Source organism: Onychomys torridus, chromosome 1, assembly GCF_903995425.1.
Source record: "Onychomys torridus chromosome 1, mOncTor1.1, whole genome shotgun sequence".
In the NCBI taxonomy this organism is placed as follows: Eukaryota; Metazoa; Chordata; class Mammalia; order Rodentia; family Cricetidae; genus Onychomys; species Onychomys torridus.
The window spans coordinates 3,144,474-3,158,086 of record NC_050443.1 but is presented as its reverse complement, the minus strand read 5'-3'; the positions used below and the strand labels follow the sequence as shown (position 1 = coordinate 3,158,086).

Here is a 13,613-nt window from a genome sequence, read left to right as displayed (position 1 = left end):
CCTCCTGCTCTCAGTCCTCCTGTTCTCAGTCCTCCTGTTCTCAGTCCTCCTGCTCTCGGTCCTCCTGCTCTCTGTCCTCCTGCTCTCAGTCCTCCTGCTCTCGGTCCTCCTGCTCTCGGTCCTCCTGCTCTTCTCTCATCATTCTAGTTCTTTCCATCTCTGTCCTCATCTTTGTTCTTCTCCATCAATTCTCCCCAGTGCTCTCCGAGAACCAGTATATATACCCACACAGTAATTCTTTGACAAAGCAACGCAAGGCTTGATGTTTTCAGAGTCGCAGAGAGAGGTGATAAGGACCCACACATAAAGCAATAAATGTCAGCTCCCAATTACAACCCAAAAGGAGCGTGACTAAAGGGGAGTTCTCTGGTAGGGTCAACGAAAGGCCAAGATCAATTAGGGAATCTAGGAACAGCACCTGGCTGAGGAGGAATTCAAACTAATTTGCACAAGATAAAAGCTTGCCACTTATCGCCTGCCTGGCCTTGACAATCTCCTGGGGTCAGTGGGAAGTAACTGCCTTAACTCAGTAACAAACAAGAGGCTAAAACATCATCCCAGGAATGTGAGCAGTAAATCTCTTCAGTTAGGGTCTTGTGTAAATAACCCGGGGTGAAGGGAAGGGGTTGAGGATTTAATTGTTAGTGGTTCTTTTCTCTATCTGTGGGTGAGATGAGCTAATGTTGATCTATGTGCAGTTTTGTCCTTGGAAAAAGGTATCTTTGCTGAAATACTTTTGTCAGGAGAATGGCCCTGGCCAGATTTATGTTAATGAAAAAATAAACACAACTGGAGACAGTTGTCCAATTACCCCAGATGTGTAGGGAAAGTTGTGCCCAAGACTGAGATGCAGTTGTGAGATTACATGTACATGTAACATGGAGATGCGTGGTAAATGGTAAATGGGGAGAATCATAGCTGTTACTGCACAAGACGTTTACAAGAGACAGCCAGTTCGTTCAAAAGACAGTAACTCCTAAGGCCTTGCATGATGGTTTCCTCTAACAGAACCCTTAGGTCTGATAGGTTGACCTTCTGAACACTAGTTGTCACTGCTGTGACATGGACTTTCGCTATCAGTGGCTCTCACTAGCTCAGAACATCTAGAAGATGACTACAGAGTCATCTCTCCAGCCCATGGTCTTTTTCTTTTAAAGATGTGTGCACACTTGCACAGCTGATAGAGGGCTTGCTTACCATGGACAAATCTCCTGCACCAGTAAAAGTGGTGGTGCATGCTTGTAATGCCAGCATTGGGCACACCAGGCAACCAGAAGAGGATGTCAGGGCCTGCAGGGCTGGAGTCAGAGGCATGACTTTCATGTTGGGATCTGAACTGTAGTCCTCATGATTGTACAAGTGCTTTTAACTGCTGAGCCACCTCTCCAGTTCTAAGACAGGGTCTCCCAAGTAGCCCAGGATGTCCTCCTGCCTCAGGTGCTGCAATTATGGTAGTACACATGAACAAGTCCAACACTGAAGTAATTTTTTTTTTTTTTTTTTTGACAAGGATTCTCTGTGTAACAGCTCTGGCTGTTAGAACTTGCTCAATAGACCAGACTGTCCTCAAACTCAGGGAGGGATCCACCTGTCTCTGCCTCCCAAGTGATGAGATGAAAGGTGTGCGCTGCCTCACCCAACTTCATGACTGGTTTTACGTGGTGACGAAGCCTGAACCCAGAGCTTCACAGATGAAGGCAAATGCTCCACCCACTGAGCATGTGCCCAGCTTGGGCTGAAAAGCTTTTGTTGGACAGAGCCAACTTGAACCCAAAAGGCCTGTGTTAAGTCCATGTGTGAGAATGGGCTTGCACTTACCCTGTTGACACTAGGCATTCCACTGGAAATCCCGTGTGTGTGTGTGTGTGTGTGTGTGTTTGTGTGTGTGTGTGTGTGTGTGTGTTTGTGTGTGTGTGTGTGTGTGTGTGTGTGTGTGTGTGTGTGTTTGTGTGTGTGTGTATGTGTAGGCCAGAGGCCACCTTAGGTGCCTTTCTTCGGGCACTGGCACCTTGTTTTTTGAAACAGATGGCTCATGGGACCCGGAACTCATCAATTACACAAGGCTGTCTGGCCAGCATGCACAAGGGGTCTCTGCCTGTCTTGGCCTCCCCAGTACTGGTATCCAAAGTAAGTGCTAGCTGGTCAGTGGTGGTGGACGCCTTAGGCAGGCAGATCTCTGTGAGTTCAAGGTCAACTGGTCTACAGAGTGAGTCCCAGGACAGTCAAGGCTATACAGAGACCCTGTCTCAAGGAGAAAAAAAAAGTGAGAACCACCTTTTCTGGCTTTTTATGTGCTGGAGAACTGAACTCAGTTTCTCATACTTGCATGGTAAACTTTCTACTGAGTGAGCCATAGCCCCAGTCCCTGGGGCTAATTTTGATATGTGCCAGAGGCAGTGGTTTTTACAGCCCTGAAAGACAGCAGTAGTGGTGCACGCCTTTAATCCCAGCAGAGGCAGAAGGCCAGCCTGGTCTACGGAGCAAGTTCCAGGGCAGCCAGGGCTACACAGAGAAACCCTGTCTCAAGAAAAAGAAAAAAGTTACCAAATGCAGAGCCTCTGCCTTGTGCTCTGGGTCTGCCGCTAGAGGGAGCACCTGGTCCACTGACAGACATATTTACAAATCAGTGGGGTCCTTCCAACCCAGGGGTGCAGGCACAGTAGAGGTGGAAAGACAGTGACTGCTTAGAAAGATTCAGGCTGCCAAGAATCCACACACAGCCCAACAGGATGCTCAGCCTCCCAGAGAGATAGGAGACGTAAGAGGGCACAGTGTTATTTGTCCAGGATTGCTACATACTTTGAAGACTGATGATATCCAGGCCCACTCCTCTGGTGCCAGCTGCCTCCTCCCCATCAAAAGTCTTCCTCTAGCCGGGCGGCGGTGGCACAGGTCATTAATCCCAGCGCTCGGGAGCCAGAGGCAGAGGCAGGCAGATCCCTGTGAGTTCGAGGCCAGTCTGGTCTACAGAGTGAGATCCAGAACAGCCAGGGCTACACAGAGGAACTCTGTCTTGAAAACAACCCCCTCCTCAAAAGGGGGGGGGCACTTCCTCTGTGTTCTTGTTTTGCTGTTTTGGTTTTGTTTTTTTTCAAGACAAGGTTTCTTGCCAGGCGGTGGTGGCGCACGCCTGTAATCCCAGCACTCAGGAGGCAGAGGCAGAGGCAGAGCCAGGAGGATCCAGGAAAGGCGCAAAGCTACACAGAGAAACCTTGTCTCAAAAACCAAACAAAAAAAAAAAAAAAGAAAAAAAAAAAAGACAAGGTTTCCCTATGTACCTCGTTGGCTGTCCTGGAACCTAAGACCAGGCTGGCCTCGAACTCACAGAGACTTGCCTGGCTCTGCCTCCTGAGTGCTGGGATTAAAGGTGTGTGCCACCATTGCCCGGCTTCGGTTTTGTTTTGTTTTTGACAGTCTCAGGTAGCCCAGGCTGGTACACTAGACTGTAGGCAGGCCATCTCCCGCTGAGCCATCCCTCCAGTCCCTCAATGGCAGAGTCTAGGCAGGTGCTCTGCTACTGAGCCACACTCAAGCCCATACCATTTCACTTTGGATGATCCTTTGAACAGGACCTATTTGGGGTTTTGACAAAACCCAATTTTTTGTTTTTCTTTTGCTGAGTTTTAAGAAGCCAGTGCCTAATCCAAGGTCATGTATTTGGGTGTTGTTTGCTTCTTGGTAGTGCTAGAGGCAAACCCAGAGCCTTGTGCAAGCTGTGATCTGTGATGGTTAACCCTGTCAGCTTGATGCCTGCAGCTCATCTTCAGAGCAGCAGGAACCTTTGAGAGAGAATTTCTAACATAAGGGGGCAGGACTGTGACCACTGCAGAGACAAAGGGACCTGGGAGAGTGAGACGGAGGAGGAGGCAGACTAACTTCTCACAGCCAGCTTTACTCAGAGCCTCAGACAATCCACGCTGCTGGTTCCCAGCCTTGCCAGTGCTGCAACCCTTTCATACAGCTCACGTGGTGCTGACCCCCACCATACCAGTATTTCTGCTGCCATTTCATAGCTATGATTTTGCTACTGTTATGAATCATAGTGTAAATACCTGTATTTTCCGATGGTCTTAGTCGACCCCTGGGAAAGGGTCATTCGGTACCTCACAACCGCCAGGGAGTCTCGACCCATAGGTTGAGAACTGGTTTACATCCTGGGGGTTAAGAAAGGTCACATGAGTAAAGTTCTTATGACTTCAGGCTGTACCCAATCACAAGGACAAGTCACGAGTGGCAAGAACGTACTTTTGCATGGACACATATAAAGGATAGTCTAAACATTTACTTAAGAAACAGCAGCAAGCAATAAGGAGTAATCTGACGTCAACTCATTCCCAGCTGCTATACGTCGTTGGAGCACAAACACATTCCAAGAACAATGCCTCGTTTTGAAGAATCTGAGGTCATAAGACTCCTGTCTTGTTTTCTTGGAGAGTTCTCATGAACACTCAGAATTCTCCTCCCACCAATCCATTCTTGGAGTGTATTCCGACACTGGACAAATGGATCGGTGGTTAAGAGTACTTGCTCTTACAGAGGATCTGGGTTCAGTTCCCAGCACCCACGTGGTGGCTCACAACCACTTGTAATTCCAGTTCCAGGGACTCTGATACTTCTAACTCCTGCCCGCCCCCCAAGTTCCCCCAGGGGCACCAGGTATGCATGCAGTGCACATACATTCAGGCAAAACACTCATACCCATAATAAATGATTAACCAAGAAGAATTGGGGAAAGGAAATAGAGTTCCCAACAACTGTGACCAGAACTACTTGAGGACTGGCGGGTCTTAGTTTCTGCTTTCCTTCTAGCAGAGCTACAATTTTATAAGACTCAGGAAGCATGCTTATGCAGCTGTGAGCCAGGTTGTCAGCACTGTGGAATCTGCCTAGGAGACAGTTCCTGCTCCTTTGGGGTTAAAGTTCAGCCTGTTCTCACCCACCACCCGGTTCCTGGAGCTCTACCATGTGGTCACAAGTAGACTGAGAAACACTTCGGAGATTACTAAGAGCCAGCTCTGGGTTAATTAAGGGTGAGGGAAGACTTGACCTAATGTGGGCAGTTCTATCCCACAGGCTAGAGGGTGGACAAAAGGAATGAGGCCAGAGTGTGGTGGCACACACCTTTAATCTTAGCATTCAGGAAGTAGAGGTGGGGGAATCTCTGTGAGTTCAAAGCCAGCTATGGCTACATAGTGAGATCCTCTCTCTTAACAGACAAGTGTGGGGTGAGGAAGATGTCTCTCTCTGTGCTTTCTGGTTCTCATGATTTCAGCTTTTATTTTTATTTTTATTTATTTTTTTTGCCAGAGCTGAAGATCGAACCCAGGGCCTTGCCTAGCAAGCGCTCTACCACTGAGCTAAATCCCCAACTCCGATTTCAGCTTCTTTACAACACTGGCCACAACGGACTGAAACCTCAGAAACAATGGGCTACAATAAATACTTTTCTCCATCTTTTGTTTTGGTTTGTTTTTCAGAGTACAAGATTTCATCTTATTTACATTTTGCTCATCTCCCCGCCCCATATTACCCTGACCTGTCTTTCCTTTTTGGCTGTCACCTACAGCAAGGATTGCTTTTGTTGATCCAACCCAGTACACACTGCCACTCACGAGTGTGCTCCAAAGTGACATCCCAGGAAAAGCTACACTGTTATGCAAGCCCGTCACCCTGATTATCCTTCCTTACTGCCTCTCCCTTCCCTCCTTGGGGTTTTCTTTTTATTATTATTTTTAGAGAGACGCTCACATAGTCCCAGCTAGTTTCAAACTTGCTATGTAGCTGAGGATGGCTTTGAACTTCTGATCCTCCTGCTTCCACCTCCCCCAAAAGCTGGGATTACAGACATGTACCTCCACAGAGTTTTAATGTATTGCTGGAGCTCTGTAAGCACACTACCAACTGGGCTACACCTCCAGCCCTGCAGATTTCTGTCTACCCTTTTCCCTTTTTGTTGGTGTGTGTGTGTGGCTGGTGGGGGTTGCCGTTGTTTGAAACATTGTGATTCCTGTCCTTCCTTTGCAAGGCTAAGAACACTGAGTGCTGTGGGCTGTGGGCTGAAGGCCTGGGGGCAGCCTCTGTTCTCCTGCCTGGCATCCCCACAGGAAAGGAGCCTCCAGGCTGGCACCGGCTAGGTCTCAGCCCAGGGCTAGTCTCACTCAGTGCCCATGACGCCTCCCAGCACCTCTCACCCCACCCCCTGCCCTAAACTTCTCAACTGGGCTGGGCTTTGCTTTCCTTCCCAAGCTTCGAATTCCTTACATAACCCAGCCGTCTTGGCTCCCTGCCCTTCTGGCTCTGCTCTTGGTTCACGCACTCTCTTGGTCTGCTTGCTCCTTCTAAAGGACTCTAGCCAGCCTGAGTGTGGCGAGCATGGCTCTGGCAGGCCTTGCCCTTCTCCCCCATTGCCTCTGCCTTGCTAAAGACCAGTAGATTACACTCCTAAAGCTAGTCCCAAAGGTCTGTCCCCTTATTTGGACACTACCTCCTCCCGAGGCTGACTACCAGGGTCTAGTTATTAAAGTACTGACGTCCAGCGATCAAAAGCCCCCTTTGGCTCACCTAATTAACATGCCCAGTTAAGGTTAAACACCTCATTCTAACACGAGATTCCCCCTTAACCTTTATAAACCACCATTTGCCTATGGGCCACGCCTGTCTCCTCTGTATCCAGAGGCAGCCCTCTGTCCCTGGGGCACAAATATCCCTTAACCCTCTCCCTTGTTCCCTGTCCTCTATCTCCGGTCCTTGTTTCTTATTTCCTGCTCTTTGTCGCTCTGGGGCAAACGAATCTCCTTTGTGCTGAGAACTTGGTGTCTTGCACCACATGTCGGTCAGTCCCTTCGCCCTCTCGCCCACCCCCGTGCCCCCGATGTCCCTTCTCCTCCACCGTACCAGGAGCACTCATGTGCTCATGTCCAGCACCCTGCTCCCCTGAGCAGAGGGGCTCATGGAGGCCGAGTGCAACGTCCAAGCTCCTCCTTGCTAGGCATCTATCTCCGAGGGCCTGCCCTGACACTGAAGCCTGGACTAGGTGCAGCTGGCTGGGGACAGTGGCAAAGCCACACCCTGGATAAGCCCCGGGCCTGCCCTGACACCCCAAGGAAGCCCGGCACTGACTAGCCACCAAAGAAACTGCAAGTGGCGAAGGCCACGCACCATAGAGGACCAGGGAGTGTACGCCTGCAGAACCATCCCGCCCGAGTCTGAGGGCTTCCTAACACAGAACACAAAATGGCGCCGCATAGACCAACACAGACGGATTTCCGGCGTCGGCCCCTCCGCGGCATCGAGGCCTGGACGCCAGCCTACGCGCGTGCTCATTTGCATACACAAAGAACTTGAGGGATTTCATTGGCCAGGGGTGAGGTCCATCACGCTAAACTGGCTTCCCATTAGTAGCTTTCCATTCCTCCCCGCCCCACAAGCCGAGATCACGACCGCCCCTCTCTATTGGTCAGTGACCCTTCCGTCACTTGTTTAAATCCCCCAAGTCCCGCCCTCCCTCGCCCCGCCCCGTCCACTGGTCGACCGTTAGTCGCGGGCACGACTTCGTCGAGCCCGGAGCGTGCGCGCGTACGCCGGGCCTATCGGCGTCTCATTCAAACGGCCCAATCAGCGGCCGCGTCGCCTCCGGGGGGGGGGGGGCGCCCCTTCACGCTCCGCTGTGGGTCTGCAGCCTCTTGGTTCTCCCCGATCTCATCCTCGGCCGGCGCGAGCCGTCGTAGGATAGACTGACCCAGACACTCGGCTGGAACTTCGGCCCCCATTTCGGGGGCAGAGCGCGTCGAGCGTCAATCAACGTGCGCGCTGACGTACGCGGCCGGAGCGCGCCGCGGAGGGGGCGGGGCCTGAGAGGCGCTATAAAAGCGCCGTGTTGCGCGCGCGGCCGGCTCAGTGCGGCCGGGCAGGCGTAACGTTGCGAGCGTTTTTGTAGCGGTCGTCGGAGTCGGTGGGGAGCGGAGCGGGGCCTCGAGGGGCCTCGCTAGGGCCACAGCGGCCGGCAGTTGGGCCCCCCGCCCCGGCCGGCGATCCGAGGAGTGCAGGAAGGGGGCCGGGGGGACCCGCCCCCGGTCGGCCGGAGTCATGGTGAGCGACGCGCGGCGGCCTGCGGGGCGGCTGGGGACTTTGGCGGAGAAGGCGGCTGCGTCCTAAGTGTTCCTAGCCAGCTTCTGAGTGCTTTGGTGGCTCGGCCGCAGGTCCGGAGCCAGGAGTCGGCCCTGAGGCCTTCCGGGGCGCTGCGGGAGACCGGGCGGGCCTTGGGGCCTTGGGGAGTGCTGTGGGCCCCTCTTCGGCCCGCCCATGATGTTCTCGGGAGCAAGACATCCCGCCGCCATTTCGCCTAGGGCTTTTGTGTGTGTGTGTGTGCGCGCCGGGGGGCGGGTGTTCGAGGCTAAGCAGGGAAAAGGGTACAGGCTAGGCCTCAGGCCCACCTAGTGCTACTAGTGGACCCCATGCGCGTCTCACGAGCGGGTGGGAGGATTTGAATACGTGAGGCCGCCTGGAAGCCGTTTGTTTCCGAGACTCGCGCGCGTAGCTGTGGGCCGACTGGCCTTGGAGCGACAGCCAGAAGCATCCTGGGTGAGGGTCTAGGTGATCGGCGATGATTGACAGCCCGCCCGGATTTTTAATCCCAGATTATTTCCAGCTGCTCATTCTCCTTTTCCATCCGTGCCCAGAACTCCAACGTAGAGAATCTGCCTCCGCACATCATCCGCCTAGTGTACAAGGAGGTGACAACACTCACAGCAGACCCACCTGATGGCATTAAAGTCTTCCCCAATGAGGAGGATCTCACGGACCTGCAGGTCACCATCGAGGGCCCTGGTGAGTGTGGGCATGGGCAAGAAAGGGAGGGGCCACTCTTGTCTCTTTCGTGTGACTGGAACAAACGGGATTCGAGCAATCTCAGGTGCTGGTGACAAAGTGTGGGTAGGTCAGCAGCATTGTGCCCGTGAGTGCTCTGTCTAGGACATCACAAATACGTCAAGAGGGCCCTGGTCACTGAGCATGAAGTAGAGCTCTTGCTTGCCTAGGCTTGGGCTAAGGCTGTCATGTGTGACTTTCCAGGGACCTGAGGATGCATAGAAATCAAATAGAAACAAAGTGCACCAGGTAATCCAGGTGATCTGAAACACCGTTTTGTTTTGTTTTGTTTTTTGAAACACTATTCAGCTGTCAAAGTGTCTGGACTCTGGGCGCATCACAGGGCAAATGACAGCATTGTGAGGGAAATGGGTAGTAATAATTTTTTTTCAGGCCTCATTCGTCATCTGAGTTTCTACAGAGTCAGCTAGGGTGTTTGAAGATCCCATGAAGTGTCTGGTCTATGGTGCTGGGGGTGTGGAGTCTGCCGGGGCTACTCCATACTTACTTAGTAAGTGGGTAGAACATCTACCATTATGATTTTCAATCAAGGCAAGTAGATAGATGAAAGCATGTCTCATGAGGATTGGAAAAGGCCTGGGAAATGGTGTGCAGGAAAAGTTGGTGGGTGGGTTCCTTTGTCTTGAAGAGTTGGCATGTGCCTGAGACAGTCCCTTGGAAAAGAAAATGGATGTCCAGGAATCCAGGGGTGGGGCTGTGGAGCAGGGCATGTAATATAGTCAAGGTGTAAAGAGATGCTGGCTGTAGAACCTGGAAAACTGTTATTTGTTGCTCTAAATTTCCCCAGCCCAGTGAAGGGGTTGACAGGCTGTCTACCTGAGCCAGGTCCAGAAAACTTTGATGTTGAGGTGTGGAAGGATGCTGGATATCCTAACTTAGTTCCCTTCCTCCCTTCCAGAGGGGACCCCCTATGCTGGAGGTCTGTTCCGGATGAAGCTCCTACTGGGCAAGGACTTCCCTGCCTCCCCACCAAAGGGCTACTTCCTGACTAAGATATTCCACCCAAATGTGGGTGCCAATGGTGAGATCTGTGTCAACGTGCTCAAGAGGGACTGGACGGCTGAGTTGGGCATCCGACATGTGCTGCTGGTGAGTTTCAGCCACAGTGCTTTGTTGAGTTTTTAAAATCAACTGTGAAGTAATAGGCACAGTTATAGTTCCTGGCCTTTCTGAAAGCTAGCCCTATGGCACCAAGTACTGTTCTGCAGTGTCGAGGGGTGGGCACCTACTTGACGTTCATTCAACAACTGTAGGTTGGTACAATTAAAGTGTTTGCTTACCAGCACAAACTGCCCTTGGACTTGCGATCCTCCAGCCATAGTTATTCATCTTTTGACCCAAGCATGTGGGTAAATGAGACAAACTCCCCCAAAAGCTGAATTTACAAGATTGTGCCACGCTATTCAGCTAAGTAGAGTGGGTTTTGTTGTGTAGTTTTTTGGGGGTGGAGGGGGTTGGCTTTTCCAGGGTGTTTTTGTATGTTGTGTGTTTTTGGTTTTGGTTTTTGTGGAGGGTTTTTTGGTTTTGTTTTGTTTTGCTTTTTGTTTTTTGGTTTTGTTTTTGTTTTTTTTTTTTTTGCTGGAGCTGAGGACTGAACCCAGGGCCTTGGGCTTGCTAGGCAAGCGCTCTACCACTGAGCTAAATCCCCAACTTTGTTTTAACAGTGACTACAACCATCACTACTGGTTATAATTCAAATTTGTTTTCCTGTACTAGTGGTTTTTTTGTTTTGTTTTGTTTTTTAAGCTGAGGGTTTGTTTTCCTGTACTAGTGTTTTTGTTTTGTTTTCTTTGTTTTAAGTTGGGGGTGATTACACTGCCTCAGACGTTTTGTTTGTAATGTCAGGAGATATGCTTGGTTGTAAGTACTGCTGCTGGCATGTTGTAAGTGGAGGCAGGGGACACTTTTAAGCGTCTGCTATGTATAGGACTGTACCACAGTTCTCCCAAGTCAGTTGAGGCGGGGGTAATGGTCTGGTCTAGGCCAGTGCTCCAAGGTCTCTAAAGGCCACTTTAGTAGTTAGGTCACCTGGTGCCTCCTTTGCTCCTCCCATAGACTTGAATTTTTTTTAATTTCTAATGAGCCTCTAGGGCAGATGGTAGTGAAGGTAGAGAATTGGGGTTTCCTTCAGGGCACCTGGAAAGGATTAAGTTCCAAGGTAAACAACCCCAAAACCTTTCCTACTTTCTTTGCCTTCCTCTGGATGTCAGTTAAGCTTGGTTCTGTCCCACAGTGCTGGGATTACTGTCTGCTTTTAGGCCTCTATCGAGGATAGCCAGGCGTCCAGTTTGGAGGTGCAGTGGTAAAATCTGATGGGGAGATCCTGCATCCCTTTTCAACATCTGCTAACTTAGATGTGTCACAGCTCTTAGAAGCACCTGTTAACCATCACTAGCTCAGGATTAACTTTATTCATCATGGAGCTTTCTGAACTAACATTTAGAATGAACTGGATTAAATAGATACAATCCTCCCCCCCCCCCCCCCCCCACACACACATACACACCTGAGACAGGGTTTCTCTGTGTAGTTTTGGTGCCTGTCCTGGAGACCACCAGGCTGGCCTTGAACTCAGAGATCCCCCTGGCTCTGCCTCCCAAGTGCTGGGATTAAAGGCGTGCACCACCACGCCCAGCTAGACACAAAATTCTTAAGGCCTGTGGTTAGTCTAGTGTTTTTCCCTCTGGGGTGTAATCTATTCTATGACTCTGAACCTGGCAACTTGGCATTCCTGGTAAAGCCAATGACCACTTTAGGTTTCTGTACCCTACATAGTAGTGTGGAAGACACAGGAAAACCAAGTGTGAGTTCTCCAATCCTGAGTGCCATTAGTCCCCTGATTACTACCTCTGAACTCATGATCACCTGTATAGGGCAAGATCAAAGCTACATTAGCTACAGAAAATGGCTGAGACTGGTAAATCAGGCTGCATAGCAGGAAAACAGCCTTTAATGGTGACATAATTGAGAAAGGGTGGTAATAGGCTTGTTCTGATCTCGGGGATGATTTGGGCTTGAAGGGAAGATCCAGTGTGGAGGCCATGAATCTGGACAAGTCCCCCTGACCCTAGGCCCTTTCCCCACAGACCATCAAGTGCCTGCTGATCCACCCTAACCCAGAGTCTGCACTCAACGAGGAAGCGGGCCGCCTGCTTTTGGAGAACTATGAAGAGTATGCTGCCCGGGCCCGTCTGCTCACAGAGATCCATGGGGGTGCAGGTGGCACCAGCAGTGGGAGGGGTGAGGCTACCCGGGACCTGGCAAGTGGGGCTACAGCCTCCACTGACCCTATGACCCCAGGAGGAGCTGAGGGTCCCATGGCCAAGAAACATGCAGGCGAGCGAGAGAAGAAGCTGGCAGCCAAGAAAAAGTTAGACAAGAAACGGGCACTGAGGCGACTGTAGTGGGCTCTTCTTCCTTCCTTCTGTTCTATCCCCTCCCACTCTGTCTCTAAGTTATTTAAATTATGGCTGGGGTGGGGGAGGGGTGGGGGCACCAGAACCTGGATTTGGTTTTCTAAATAAAAGTTGGAAAAGCAATTTCTGTGCATGAAGGTGTCTAGAACCTCATTCCATACTGTGGCTTATAGCAGCTGCATTCTTGTTCTGCCCAATCCTTGCAGAGTCACCAAAGCTGTAGCTTTGGGCTTTAAAATCTAAACGGGTAGAAACCGGGGTCGAAGAGTCCTCCTTGACCCTCTAACGGTTTTTGGTATAGCAGTGTTCCTTAGGCAGGGTGACTATCTGAATAGTTTTATTTATTGTCTATTCCCTCTACAGCACTGGTTAGCAACCTTCCTAACACCCTTGCCCAGCCATACAATTATTTTCGTGCTGCTTTATAACATTTTATTACTGTTATGGATCATAATGTAAATACTTGTGGAGATAAAGGTCAGTTGTTAGCCACAGGTTGAGAACCACTGCTCTAGACATCTGATCCAGTCCTGGATTGGGGCAAAGTTGTATTTCCTCTGTCACATTTCATCCCAGCTCTGGGCTTAGTTTTTTTTCCCTTCTGTGTATTAATCTGCACCATGTGTTCTCCCCCCACCCCCCAGCTGAGGACCAAACCCAGGGCCTTTACTACTGGGCTAAATCCCCAGCCTCATCTGTGTGGGTTTTGTTGTGGTTTTTTTTTTTTGGTTTTTCGAGACAGGGTTTCTCTGTAGCTTTGGAGCCTGTCCTGGACTAGCTCCGTGGACCGTGCTGGGATTACAGGCATGTGCCACCACTGCCCGGCTATCCATGTGTATTTTTAACTGTCAGAAACAACATGCCTTCAAAGAACATTTTCGTGTTTCCTCAGGTCTTCACAGGCCACTTTCCATTTCAGGAGCTTAGCCAGTTGCAGTGTCGTTGGGCCTTGCTTCGCAGCCTTGAACTCACAGACCTACCTGGACCTCTGCCTCTGGAGACTTAATTGTAATCCTTACAGTAGCATCTAGGACTCTTGTAGTAGCTACCCCTCCACATAGCCTATCGGATTAATTACAGCTCTTCGCTCTGGTTAGGTGAGAATTCCAGACAGGCTGAGGAGATGGCTCAGAAGGTAGGAAGAGGTGGTAGCTCTTGCCGAGGACCTGGGTTTGAGTCCCAGCACCTATATGACTACTGTTGACAACTGTAACTTCAGTTCCAGGGACTCCAGCCACTTCTGATCTCCACCAGCACCAGGCACATACTTGGTGCACAGAGCATACAGTCAGGCCAAACATAAACATCAAG

General features: G+C 50.7%; 1 protein-coding gene across 1 annotated transcript; it reads left to right on the top strand.

The window, feature by feature from the left end:
• Positions 1–7,668: 7,668 nt before the first annotated feature.
• Ube2s (ubiquitin conjugating enzyme E2 S) lies at positions 7,669–12,425 on the top strand. The gene is made up of 4 exons (XM_036176978.1): positions 7,669–8,088; positions 8,679–8,826; positions 9,785–9,975; positions 11,973–12,425. Exons 1-4 carry the CDS (start codon positions 8,086–8,088, stop codon positions 12,288–12,290), a joined length of 660 nt encoding a protein of 219 aa, XP_036032871.1. The 5' UTR covers positions 7,669–8,085; the 3' UTR covers positions 12,291–12,425.
• The last annotated feature ends 1,188 nt before the right edge of the window (positions 12,426–13,613 follow it).

Bases quoted from the DNA above. Each gene is read 5' to 3' on its own strand.
- Ube2s (XM_036176978.1), top strand. The intron at 8,827-9,784 runs GTGAGTGTGGGC...CCTCCCTTCCAG, and splicing joins GGTCACCATCGAGGGCCCTG to AGGGGACCCCCTATGCTGGA. The intron at 9,976-11,972 runs GTGAGTTTCAGC...CTTTCCCCACAG, and splicing joins GCATCCGACATGTGCTGCTG to ACCATCAAGTGCCTGCTGAT.